General features: G+C 46.0%; 1 protein-coding gene across 10 annotated transcripts in view; it reads left to right on the forward strand.

Moving 5' to 3' along the window:
• Positions 1-13,283, forward strand: part of KALRN (kalirin RhoGEF kinase) — a gene marked incomplete at its 3' end in the record, with an annotated part of 643,513 nt that overhangs the window by 356,633 nt on the left and 273,597 nt on the right. For all 10 annotated transcript variants that reach the window (XM_082839566.1, XM_082839572.1, XM_082839575.1 and 7 more), the window contains exons 14-15: positions 4,893-5,088; positions 10,909-11,075. In XM_082839566.1, the coding sequence (XP_082695692.1) occupies positions 4,893-5,088; positions 10,909-11,075 (363 nt within the window). The remainder of the gene's footprint in view (positions 1-4,892; positions 5,089-10,908; positions 11,076-13,283) is intronic.

Consider the following 13,283-nt stretch of genomic DNA (forward strand, 5'->3'; position numbering starts at 1 on the left):
TGAAGTGAGAAAAATAAAAAGAAAGCTATCCCCTGAAGTTAGTTCTTGGACCAGCTCTGTTGATATGACACCGTGGTTAAGAGCCCTGGACTTTGTAGTTGAATGCTGAGCTCTGCCACCACCAGCTCTGAGACCATGAGGCAAATGATCTGACTTCTATGTGCCTTCGTTTCCTCCTAGAGTTGCTATGAGGATGAAATAAAAGAAAATCAAATGCTTAACACTGTCTGTCCCCTAATAAATGCACAATTCAGGGTAGAATCTTCTTTTAACCATGATCATCATCTTCATCATGATCACCAGCATCTAAAAATGATCAGAAGAAAAGGACTACACAGTGAAATTTCCAACTTTGCAGCTGATAATAAAGAGCTAAGGTGATGGGAATAGACCATAGGAAGTGGGAAGAGAGGGACAGGTGAGTTTCTGTTTCAGGCAGGTACACTTGGGGGTGAGTGGAGAAAGCATTCTCTACACATAACTCCTGGGAAGGACCCAGAAAATGGGAGGAGCCAGTGAGGAGGGCTTTCTGAGAACAGAGCCCAAGGCTACTGCTAAACCATGTCCCTTGGGTCAGTTTTTGACCGCAGAATACTGGGTTCAGTGAATCTCATCTGGTAGGAAAGCTTTTTGAAGTGTCTTCCCATTTCCCACTGCCTCTTATCCTTTCTAAATTCCTGTTCACCTCCTTCTCGGATTTTCCTTGTGGCTGTGGCTCTAGAGTAGATAATTGTTAGAATGGAAACACTGCCAATGTATCTCTCATATCCTCACATGCCAATTAATTCAGAAGAGTGAGGCAGAGAGAGGCCACTGGAGCCCAGAGAGGAGCCGAGTGAGCCAGGAGCCTAGATGGAGCTAATGGAGTGGAAGGAGAAAGCAAAATAGGTGGATTGAAAGCTGAATGCCCTGTGGGTACTTTCTATTCCATCTTTCACTCATTTGGCTCAGGCCCTAGTTTCTGCCTAGTACAAATTCTTCCAGGTTTCTTTTCCAAATGGAGTTAGATCACCAGATCAATCCCCAGACAGGTTTTTCTTTTCATGGCTTTGTCTCTGTATTAGCAAATTAGCCCATGTCCCATGTTATGAGATAAGCCGGAGAAAAACGTCAGGTTTTGGGGGTTGTCATGAAGCTCTTCATGACAGAGGGGTGACTTTGAAGGGCAGTGAGGACTTGAGCAGACTGGGAGGAGGGACAAGGATGTCTCAGGGCTGCTGGACCAGAGAAGGTGATTGGAGAGGGCAGAGCTACTTCTCAGGATCAGGGAGTAAACCAGATGCCTGGTTCACATAACAGAAGAGCGTGAGATGGGACCAGAAAGCTAGGTATGTTCATTAGCTGTAAAGCAAGCTTCAGGTTTTTTTTCTTTAAAAAAAAAAAAAAGAGCCCCTGCTATAATGCCAACCTTGTGCCCCAGAAAGAAGGTGGAGAGAGGGAAGCCAATGACAGAATATTCCTTGAGGAAACAGAAAATACTCAGGAAAGAAAATATTCAAACTCCAGCCAACATTCGAAATTCATAAATCAAACTATTTCAAGGCTCTTGGCATCAGTTCTTGGGGATTTGGGAAGAGAGTCAGACATGACTGTGTGTAGACCCAGGGAGCGAGACTTGGAAGGCAGGCTGTTGCATTGAGAAGCTCCTTGAAATTCTCATTCTTCAGGCTTCATGACAGACTTGGGTCCTTCAGCTCAATGGTATTGGGAGGTACGGGTGGAGGAGGGGAAGGCAGGAGTATAGAAACACCAGATATAGAATCCTAGGCATACTTCACATTTGCTTTAGATTCAGATTCCCGAGATACCAGACCTCTGAGCCTCACTGTCCCCAACCAAAGCACCTCACCTTTGCTCTGCCCTAACCAGGACCCTCGACACTTGCCTTTCTGCTCCACAGACTCAGGCCTTGGGACCCCTCTGGGATCTTCCTGCAGCAAACAGCTTCTTTATAGACTCAGTTTCATGAAAACAAAACAAAAACTAAAATGTAAAGAAAAGGCAGACTCTTCCTCTCGTGCTTGTTTTCTTATTTTTATTTTCCTTAAGCTTGTAGACAGGGAAATGGACTAAAAATTTTGTTCGGTCTATTTTCCATATATTATCTGATAAATGACTTATATCCAGCATATATTAAGAACTCTTACAAATCTATAGTCAAAAGATAACCTAGCTTTTGAAAAATGAGCAAAAAACTCAACACTTTCTAAAAGTAGGTACCAACGGTCAATAAGCATATGAAAATGTGCTCACCACCATGAGTCATCGGGGAAATACAACCTCAAACCATAATAAGATATCACTTCACACCCACTAGCTTGGCTAAAATTAAATAGACTGATAATACGAAATGATGGTGAGCATCTAGAACTTTCACAGGGAATGCGAAATTCCTCTTGGGAATGTTAAACATACATTGACCCTATGACCCTACAATTGCACTCCTAAGTGACCCTCAAGAGAAATGAAAACCAGTGTCCACAGTAAGACTTGTGCAAGAACTTTCACATCAGCCTTATTCATAATAGCCAAACACTGAAAACAACCCAGGGGTTCACCAGCTAGAGGATAGATATACAAATCACGGTATCTCTATACCATGGAACTCAGCAGTAGCAAGGAATGAACTGATACAGTACAGATAAATCTTAAAGACAGTGTGTTGAACACAGAAGCTAGACATGAAAGAGTCCATACTGTATGATTTCATTTGTATGGAATCTAAGAATCTGTGAGGATAGAAATCAGAAAATGGCACCTGAAGTGGGGCAGGGGCAGGAACTGACTGGAAAGGATGACTCCCTAGGGTGATGGAAAGGTCCTATATTTTGTTTTTTGTGATGGCTACACCAGTAACTAAACTTGTCAAAACTCATAGAACTGAATGCTTAAAATTTATGTATCTTATTATATGTAAATTGTACTTCAATTTTTTTAAATACAGGAAGGAAAAACGTAGCTATAGGCCTAGTCTACAAAGGCCTATTCATTCTATAAATTATCTCTTGTAAATTATAAGTTATCTTATTTTTCTCAGTTTAACTCCTTTCTCTAGTTAGAGAATGAAGTGCTTTTCAAAGATGGGATATAGGGACTTCCCTGGCTGTCCAGTGGTTAAGACCTCGCCTTCCAATGCAGGGGGTGTGGGTTCGATCCCTGGTCGGGGAGCTAAGATCCCACATGCCTCGCGGCCAAAAAACCAAGACATAAAACAGAAGCAATAATGTAACAAATTCAATAAAGACTTTAAAAATGGTCCACATCAAAAAAAAAATCTAAAAAAAAAAAAAAAGACAGGATATAACAAAAACCTGTTTGCCTACCAACCTGCTGTTTCCCGGATCCCCAAGGGCTCCCCACAATGAGTAGATACTAGGTTTTCGGGCTGAGCTCAGTGGATCCCTTAGTTGAGGTGGCAGCATGAGGTGAGAACCCATGACACTGAAGGTAATATTTTTACAGTTCCCCATTTCTGCTTCAAAGAGAGAAAGTGTACTTTCAGTGGAGGAAAGTCTTACTGTTAGACAAAGAGTGGAATCCTGTGCCCGGGATGGCAGCCCCTCACAAGGGACTGCTTGCCTTTCCCATCCCAGCCTTTATGGCCCCAGCACAGCATGGAACATCACCATCTCTCAGCTGCATCTTTCCTTCTCTTTGTCCCCTGATGCTCCTGGACAGCAGTGTTTGGTAATTGGGAAGGTTATGCCACATGTCAGCTGGGATGAGACCCAGCATGATGAAATCACTAAGCTGGGCTCTGGGCCGTGTGCTTAGGCTGCCTGGGCCATACTGCAACTGTGTGATCTGGGGTGAGGCTTCCATTGCCTCTTCCCAGAAAAGAGGGTGACAGCACCTGTGCCATTGCCGTCACAGGGCTACCACAGGGCTAGCATGCGATAACAGACCTGAAAACCGTTTTAGAAAAGGTTTTCTTTGATTCACTTATCAGGTGGAATTATTATCCAGTTCAATACTTCTGAGTTCTTACTATGTGGATGACAGCAACGATTGTAAAGGAAGAATAGGATTCAGTCTCCATTTGCAGGCACATATTTGCGAGTAAACGAGGGCACATCACGGGAGTGAAGGTGTAGAGCAATAACCAATTAGCAAAGTCATACTAGGGCAAGGTTTTCCTTCACTACATGTTCAGTCTTCATTAGACTCATTCATGCCTCAATAGAGTTTAATCTGCTTGGATTTCTAGAGGTAAGTTATACATTTATACCTCGTTTTGTTACCACTTCCTGGTATCAGCCATTGTAGCAGAGAGAATACTGTACAACAGAACATGGGAACCAGATCAGGGCCCCTGGGTTTGGGGTCTAACCAATTGTGTAACCTCGGGCCATTTACCGGGATTCTCCAGCCCCCTGTTTCTGGTTCTTGAAAAGAGTTAGACTCAGTACTTAATTTCTGAGGCCCTCTCCAATGCTGAGGTCTTTACAACAACGGCTGTGGTATGGTGGACAAAGTCTTTGCAGTCAGGAGAAGAACTGAGTATTGTCCTCAGGTCGTGCCCCTCATGAGCAGGGTGAACTCTGGGCAAAGCATTCCATCTGTGTGAGTGAGTGTCAGCTTCTCTTCTGTGAGATGGACCTGGGATGTCCACCCTGCCTGCCTCTCCAGGTTACTGTGGGAGTAGGATGAGATGGAGTGTGAAAACCTTTCTAAACCATAATCCATCATGTAAGTGTTTGCTGCTGCTGTAGACACTGAAACACAGGGAGAACACTTTTAAAGGCATGCGTACGTGGGTGCATGGCACCATTGCTTAAACGTAGTCTAGGGGTCAAAAAAGAGATGCAAAGTAGAGACAGATGTGAAGCTTGGGTTAGTTAATAAGGCTCTTGTGGACCAGTGAGCCTGCCCTGATGGTGGTTCCCTCACAGGTGACGGCAGAGCTAGATGCCTGGAATGAGGACTTGCTTCGGCAGATGAATGACTTCAACACGGAGGATCTGACGCTGGCGGAGCAGCGGCTGCAGCGCCACACGGAGCGGAAGCTAGCCATGAACAACATGACCTTCGAGGTCATCCAGCAGGGCCAAGATCTGCACCAGTACATCATGGAGGTCCAGGCCTCAGGTAGGCGACCTGTCCCGTGCTCCTGCTTCTGGTGGGGAGATGATGAAGACAAGGACAGCAGCTTGACTCCAACAAGCCCTTCCGCTCCACTCACTCATTCTCTTCCCACAGGTACAAGGAACAGAGGTTTTTGACCCTATGTTAATGAAAAAGAAACGGAAGCATGAGAGCTGAAATTGTTTGTCTGAGGTTGCCCAGTTAGGCTATGATAAAAATAGGAATAGGGCCAGGTTCTCCTGGTGCTGTGGGGAGAAGGGGAAAAACCAATGATGGATATTAGCACAGATCCAAAAACATGGTGGTCTGGAGAAATAAACCAGGTGGGCTGCAAAGGCCGTCAGGCATCCTTGTGAATTGTATTCAGATGTACGTACGGATGCTGCTGTCCCACCCCTGTGCCCTGCACACACTCTCCTGCCCTGTCCTCCACCGCCAGAGCCGGCTCCTCATTCCAGTCCAGGCCTTCTCTGTCCTCATTTTTCTTAAAACTGTCTGTGCTTGAGTGTAAGAAGTACTGATAAAGTTTATGGCGAGGTCATATAAATTTTATAACTTCTCAGAAAACACATGGCCAGGTTACTCAGGCTTGACTTCTTTTCCTGCTCAGGATTTATTCACTGTTTTTTTTTTGTGGTACGCAGGCCTCTCACTGCTGTGGCCTCTCCCATTGCGGAGCACAGGCTCCGCACGCGCAGGCTCAGCGGCCATGTCTCACGGGCCCAGCCGCTCTGCGGCATGCGGGATCCTCCCGGACCAGGGCACGAACCCGTGTCCCCTGCATCGGCAGGCAGACTCCCAACCACTGTGCCACCAGGGAAGCCCTATTCACTGTTTATCCAACAAGTCCACGAACACTTAATGTTACACCTGCCACTTTCTAGAACAGCCTTTGATGTTAGAACCGGAGAGAGCCATAGCTGTCCCCTCGTCCAACTAGTCCAGAAAGAGGAAGTCACTGATCTGGACTCACACCAGTGAAGTGCTGGAACCCAGGTCTCCACACTGCCACCCACCCGGGTCCTCCAGGAAGAAGCAGATAGGGCCTCAAGCCATCAACTCTTTAAAACATGGTCTGTCCATGTCCCTGCTGATTGTGAAGGATGTTTAAATCATGAGATTGTCAGGCAGGCTTGACTTTAGGGTACTGTGTTTCTCTTAATGACCTGATAGAGGACATAGCAGCATTCAAAGGAACTTCACTTCTAACCAGAGGAGAGACAATCTAGTAAATTCTATTTACTTTGGTCAATATAATCTTTCCTTGAATTTTCATTTGTTGTGAACAGGCTGCAACTGCCTATGAGAGCCAGGCCTGTTTACAGGGTGCAGCCCACGCTCCACACAGCTCCAAGAAGCCCCTTCATTCACATCATAGTCTATCTGGGGACTATTTTTAAAATGACAATGCCCAGATGCTGTGATCTAACACCCCTGAATGGGACTTGGGCAGCGGCAAAAGCTCCTCAGGTGATACCGCTGTGCAGCCAGGGCTGAGAAGCACTGCTTTTCATCTTGATGGTTAAATCACAGCAGCTGACATCTATGACGTGCCCCAGGACAACGACTTCCAAATGTGGTCCCAGCTCAGCAGCATCCGCATTACCCGAGAACTTGTTAGAAATGCAAGTTCAAGGGCCCATCCCGAGAACCTGCCACGTCAGAATCTCTTGGGGGTGAGGCCCACCAATCTGTTTCAGTAAGCCCTCTAGGTGATTCTGATGCACTAATGTAGGACCACTGATCAGGACCTACTCTAAGTGTGGGCCCTGAACCAGCAGCTGGCAGCATCACTCTAGAGCTGATTAGAAAGGCAGAATCCCAGACTTGCGAATCTGAATCTGCATTTTAACAAAATCTTCAGGTAAGTCATGTGCATGTTAAAGTTTGAGAAGCAGTGTTCTTGGCCACAGCTGTACCTTTTCAAGGCCTTATGAGGGAAGGGGGAAACTGTGACTGAGAACCTTGTCTGGACTCAGGGTTTCACCCTACAACTTGTCCTCACGATGCTCGCCATAGACCGCTCTCCAACTAAGATGCGGAACCATGAGAGAACGCAGACATAGTACCTAGAAGAGAGGCTGTGCAGAGAAACTCTGCAGGGATGCTCATCCCCCATCCCTTCATCCCTCAGTATGGACGTGTCTGGCAGGTGGAGCGCCTCATCTGCCTGAAAACCTGTGGCACGTAGGAGCAGGATGCTGGCGTGACCTTGGGCAAGTGCACCTCTGTCCAAGAGCCAGGTATCCTTGGTAACGGAAAGACTGCCGGGAGCTGGCAATCCCTGAAGACTGGCTGTGCTTGGCAGCCACCTTAACCATGAGGGCTGAGTGGGTGAAAACACCCCAAGCAGATGGGCTGCCCACCCCCACATATCCTGTTCTCGGAATGAGCTTTGTCAAAAGAGCCTGATTGGCCTCTTCAGTCTCTGCTGGGACTGGCTGTTCCCCTGCTTCTCCTCAGCTGGCTGTTCAGTCTGGCATAGCCCATGAGGCCTCAAGGCTCTCAGGGAAGCTCTCTCTGTCTGCTGCCGTGTGCCTGTCCTGCAGAGGAGGCGTCAGCCTCATCTCTGGCTTGGAGGAAGGGAGGGCAGCAACACGCCAGAGCCGGGGTCCAGGGGTGGAGGTTGGAGGTGGACCGAGAGTGGGCCTTACCGAGGACCTAGGTGGCCAAGGAAGGCAGTACTTCAGAGACACAGGACTGAGGCAATAAATGGGTTGGGTACTTACCTTGTCTGTCTAATGAACTATATTTGAACTAGAGGTAAAATAAACTATTGTCTCAGAAAAAGGACAATTAGCAAAATTAAGAATTTGGTTGCTATTTAGCCCTCCAGGCTAAAATAATTAGGGCTTATGCTTTGATTTTTATAGGAGTAAATGATTTTTATTGGATTTTTATAGGAGAAGTAGGGCATTTCCTTACACTTATTTTTTGGTATGAAGTTTGAAACATTCAGCCAGGTCCTGCTAAATCCGCCTGATGGGCCAACAACCCTAACCGAAGCAAAAGCCTTGTTTAAATCGTCAGCCTTAGCAATAGTTGGCAAAAGGAACAGTTTCTTTACTTGCTCATTGTTTAGGGTTATCTACTGGGCCTCAAGCTGGCAAGTGGCAGGGTTTGCTGGAAAGAGTCGAGGTGGAGTAAACCCACTGGCTGAATTCAAGGTCCAGCTGCACCACCAACAAGCACTTTGGCTTTGGAAGTCCCTGTTCTTTCTCTGTAGACCTTAGTTTCTTCTTTTGTCCAGTGTGGCAGGCAGGCCTTCATTCCTAAAGTCCCCTCCAGTTCTCACTTGCCATGATTCAGCCTCACTGCCCCCATTGGTTATGGCCCAGGTCTTCACCCTAATGTCACCAACCATGTGACTGTTACCCATGACCTTAGGAATAAGACAAGAGCTGGGTATCCTGTGCATACGTTGCTTTTGTGGTTTAAAGCGTCAAGTTCTCTCTTTATGCAAGGTTTTTAAGTGAAAACTCTATGGAGTCTGTGGCCATGGTGCTTCAAATTTACTGTGCCTGGAAAGTACCCAGACCCAGCATTTAAATGAAGTCTTAAATTAGCCCACCAGGGGGCTTCCCTGGTGGCACAGTGGTTAAGAATCCGCCTGCCAATGCAGGAGGCACAGGTTCGAGCCCTGGTCCGGGAAGATCCCACGTGCCGCAGAGCAACTAAGCCTGTGAGCCACAACTACTGAGCCTTCCAGCCACAGCTACGGAAGCCAGCGCTTAGATCCCGTGCTCCACAACAAGAGAAGCCACCACAATGAGAAGCACGTGCACCGCAACAGAGTAGCCCCTGCTCACTGCAACTAGAGAAAGCCCGTGCACAGCAACGGAGACCCAACGCAGCGATAAATCAATTAACTTAAAAAAAATGAGGTTGTGAGGATCACTCTTCTCCTTGCACGTAGAGGTTAAGGGTACAGCCAGGAGCGAGAGAGATTCCCTTTGTTGGGATCCCGGCCGCACCTCTCGCTACTTGGGTGTCCTTGAGCGTGTAACCCGATCTCTCTAAGCTTCACCTTCCTCAGAGGAACGGCAGTTATAGGAAGTCATCGTGAGGATGCAGTGGGAGAAACACAAGCGTGGCAGAAGTTCAGTAAAGCCTGATAACTATCGTATACTCTACTGGTATTCTAGCGCACTCTGAATTCTGTTGGGATGATTTGTGTTCCTGTAGCTTCGCTAGCAGCATGAGGGTAGGACTCCTCCTTTCTTCTCTTTACGTTCCCGGTATCCAGCAGAGTGGTTATGTCTCGCCATAGCAGATTCTCAATATTAATGTTTACTGAATTAATCAAGAGTGAACATCAGTCTGGAGGAAACAGATATACGTAAAAATAATGGGCCACAAATAATTGTACTTGTGTCATAAAAGGAAAGAAAAGGCCTGTGTTCTTCCAAAATGCAAGCTACTCTGGGGTGAAGGAATGTGGATCTGGAGGAAGGGAAGAAAAGTGGATATAAAACAATCGTTCTTAGCCTGATTACACCGTCTTCACCTATTTTATTTCCTGTGTTCATCTCACATTAAAAAATATATAGATCAAGCAAGATAGATGAAAATGAAGGGCTGGAGTCTCAGGGCAGGCAGGGAGCCTGTTCTGGATGATTCTCTAAGCAGGTGGCTCGTCCCTTTGATGGAGCACCAGGCTAAGAAGCCCATTTGCGTGTGATGTGGCCTGTGTAAGCCATGAGCTTCCCACAGAGAGATACTTTGCCCAGGCCCAGCATACTAAACACCAGAGATGCATGCAGGGTGAAAACGAGCTGGAAGAAAATCTGTGTTGTGGCTGGAAACAGGGATCCACTTCTGCAGGTGGATCTTAAATTACATTTTAAAAAGTAAACATGGAGGCCAAGGGTCATCCCACGTTGCCTAGCGCTGCAAAGGTAGAAATTTTGTATTTCTTCTTGTTTTTTTATTTCAGTCAAGGAGATGCTCTACCTCATCCCCTTGGTAATTGCAGACAGTAACTGGAGGGAGTTGACTGCTAAAAGAACAAGTCGTTCTCTTCTCTGTCTCCCACAGATATTTCAGGAGCTGGGCCTTGGAATTATGAAACTGACAGAAAAAATAAACCTGAAAAGATACTGAAATTATTACCATGTAACACCAGAAAAAAATTTCCCACTCTCCCATATTGTTCTTATATAAAGCACTATTTTTGCTTCTAGCAAAGAATTTCCTTTAGCGTGTGCGGACTTTCCTTATATGCCCCCACTGTGCCAGGCAGGTGTGTTGGTGGCGGCAGTGATGAACTTCTGAGTTGCTTTTTTAGGGGACCTAAGTAGTTGGCTAAGAAAATCACCACTGGCCAACTATTCTCTTCAGAATGGACTTAGCATCCAATGGTAAATGGCATCTGACCAGCTAAAAGAGAGGGTGCCTTTGGCAGAAGTTCCTGAGACAGGGTCTCTGGGGCTTTGTTTTGTATTTCCCAACGTGATCCAGAGGCTCGGTTGTGAATATTCTGGGTGTAGGCGAACTGCCCAGCAGGGACTGCTGTATGCGGCCTTGTCTGGGATGGAATCCAGAGGACCACCTCTTTGACTCCAGTTGATAAGGAGCTGATCATCTGTTGAAGAGTTGTTTCCTGACAAAGGATCAGTTAATCCAAAAGAGAAAGCATGGTTCGAGCATCCCAAACAAAGACCCGTTCTGGTGATCTATCCAGTTTCACTGAGGGATATGCAGAGGTTGGGAGGGTGCTGGTGATGGCTGTTTCCAGATTCCAGCTTTCATGTGCATATAGAAGGAAATGTAGTCTTTACGGTACTACCTGGTTTTTAATGGTTTACGTTTTGTTTAAATCAGGAATTGAGTTAATCTGTGAAAAAGACATTGATCTGGCAGCCCAGGTGCAAGAGCTATTGGAGTTTCTCCAGGAGAAGCAGCACGAGTTGGAGCTCAACGCAGAGCAGACCCATGAGCGGCTCGAGCAGTGTCTCCAACTGCGGCACCTCCAGGCGGAGGTCAGACAGGTGAGCCTGACCCTCCTCCTGCAGCCTGGGCTTCCCAGTGGCTGAGTCTGGCCTGGGCCTGCTCCTGGAACGGGGTAAGGCATACAGAGCCACCGGTATAGCCAGAATTAGGAAATAGGTAAGTTAAGGAGTGGTTGTATTCGTTTCTGAAAGCTAGGCTGCTATCTACTGACTCTAACAAATAGATCTAATGGTACAATGGCTCAAACTACAAGTGCATTATTTCTCTGACATATAACAGTCTAAGGAGAGCACCTCAGTGCTGTTCCAAGTTGCCCTCAGTCACTGAATCGATTCTCTTCCTTTCTATCCTCAGCCCTGCCCAGAGTTCAGAGGAAATGCAAAGCCTGTATCAATAAACATATTCAGGCTTTAGAGCCAGCTTGATTAATTTGTGTGCCTAGTACAGGACCTGACATATACTTGAGAATCAATAAGGGGTAGCCATCCTTCAGTTCCCATCATTCTTTTCAATGTATGTGCGGTTCTTATAAGAAAACGTTCTAGTCACATTAAAGCCAATTTTAAAAAGAAAAGAGTACTTACCTGTATGAGACATGATACTAGCTATCTTTCTAAGGGACATCCCTGTGCCATTCCTAGGGATCTCTAGGAACATACACACAATGACCAATGACACATTTAAAAAATACTACATATTTATATTATGAACAGACTAAGTGGGAATTTTTAGCATAATTATTGGGGATTTCCTATTTAGACAAAGTGGGATTGAAGAAATACAAATGTAATTATAGTTCCATTTATTGAGTGTTGTGTGCCTTTTATACCTATCTCTTGATCAATCCTCACAACCATTCTGTGAAGCAGATATTACTCTCCTTTCAGAGGAAGTCACCAAAGCTTAGAAAGGTCACCAGACAGGTCACACTGAGGAGAGACCTCACCTTCACCCTCCACGGGTGCAGGAGGGCTTCCCTGCGGGGCAGAGCTCATAGCACTTCCGTGTTTCCTCCTTGTGCTCCAGACTCTCCCAAGCAGCCCTGTCCCCCTGCTTCCTCTAGGGGGAGCCCCACCCAAAACCTCCTAAGCAGAGACACATCTTCCTCTTTTAACTGTTCTTTCTTATGTTCAGTGACTGCTAGAGCTTTTAGATTTGTCTATTAATTTAGCACAGGGAACAAAAACATCATATTTTATTTAATTATTGCTCGGTCCCTTTTATTCAGGGTATTCCTTGCTAATGCCTATGTTTTAATTATATATTATTTATTATAATGTGAAAAATTATCTTCTCTGCTCCCCTTCTTTTCCAAAGAGTACTCAGAGTCCACACATTCTGTGCTAAAGATCAATCTTGAGCACAGGTGACATCACTGAGCCCCAGGCAAAGCCAGATACAGCACTGCCGTCCAGGTTGTTTTCTGTTTAATTACACGGGGGTCACACCTGAATGTCTGGTGAGACTTGTTACTCGTGGGGACGTGGTAGGAATCCTAGCAGGCCCAGAGCAGTGATGAGTATTCAAATTCTGAATCTCTTGGCAGTAATGATAGTACTTTCTTTTCATATGAGAAGTACTTTCTCGTTTGTGATCTCGGTTTAGGAGAGCAGGCCCATGAGAGAAAGTGGTGGACGTTTAGTTTACAAATGAGGAAACTGAGGTACCATAGGGTGAGTGCTCCCAGGGCCTATTGACTACTTAGCTGAAACTTGAGCCCAAGCCTCTGAAATACAAGGTCCTACAATTGGCCTCTGCTGGACCCCACTCCCACCCTGGAGTTCCAGGAGAAATAGACAGAAGCTCTCCAGCAGAATGCGGTCCAGGCTTTCCCTGGCCTCCATGTCTGAGAAGATGGGCAGGCATGGCCTACACCTGGCCGACCAAGCAGTGGGCTCAGCAGGCCGTGGGAGTTCTCCTCTACTGTTTGTTCACGTCTTCTCAATAAACCAGGTAACAGGAGACATATTCCTAATTGACTTGGAAATGAAATATGTAATTTTGCTTTTGTTCCTGGTTTTGTATTTTATTTATTTTTGCTACAGCATTCGTAGTAGAGCCAACTTCCTAATTATGTTCTTCTTGGCTGAGATGAAAATGGAAATGAAATGAGTTTTCATCCTCCAGGTATCCATTCTGTACAAGATAGGTAGTTTGTCGAGTGGGAAAGTAGATTATCTATGTATGGATCATCAGGCCTGACTAATGTCTGTGTACGTTCCTGTTCAGTGTTTCATGAATTGGAG

The sequence above is a fragment of the Leucopleurus acutus genome, assembly GCF_964270905.1.
Source record: "Leucopleurus acutus genome assembly, chromosome: 5".
Classification (NCBI taxonomy): domain Eukaryota; kingdom Metazoa; phylum Chordata; class Mammalia; order Artiodactyla; family Delphinidae; genus Leucopleurus; species Leucopleurus acutus.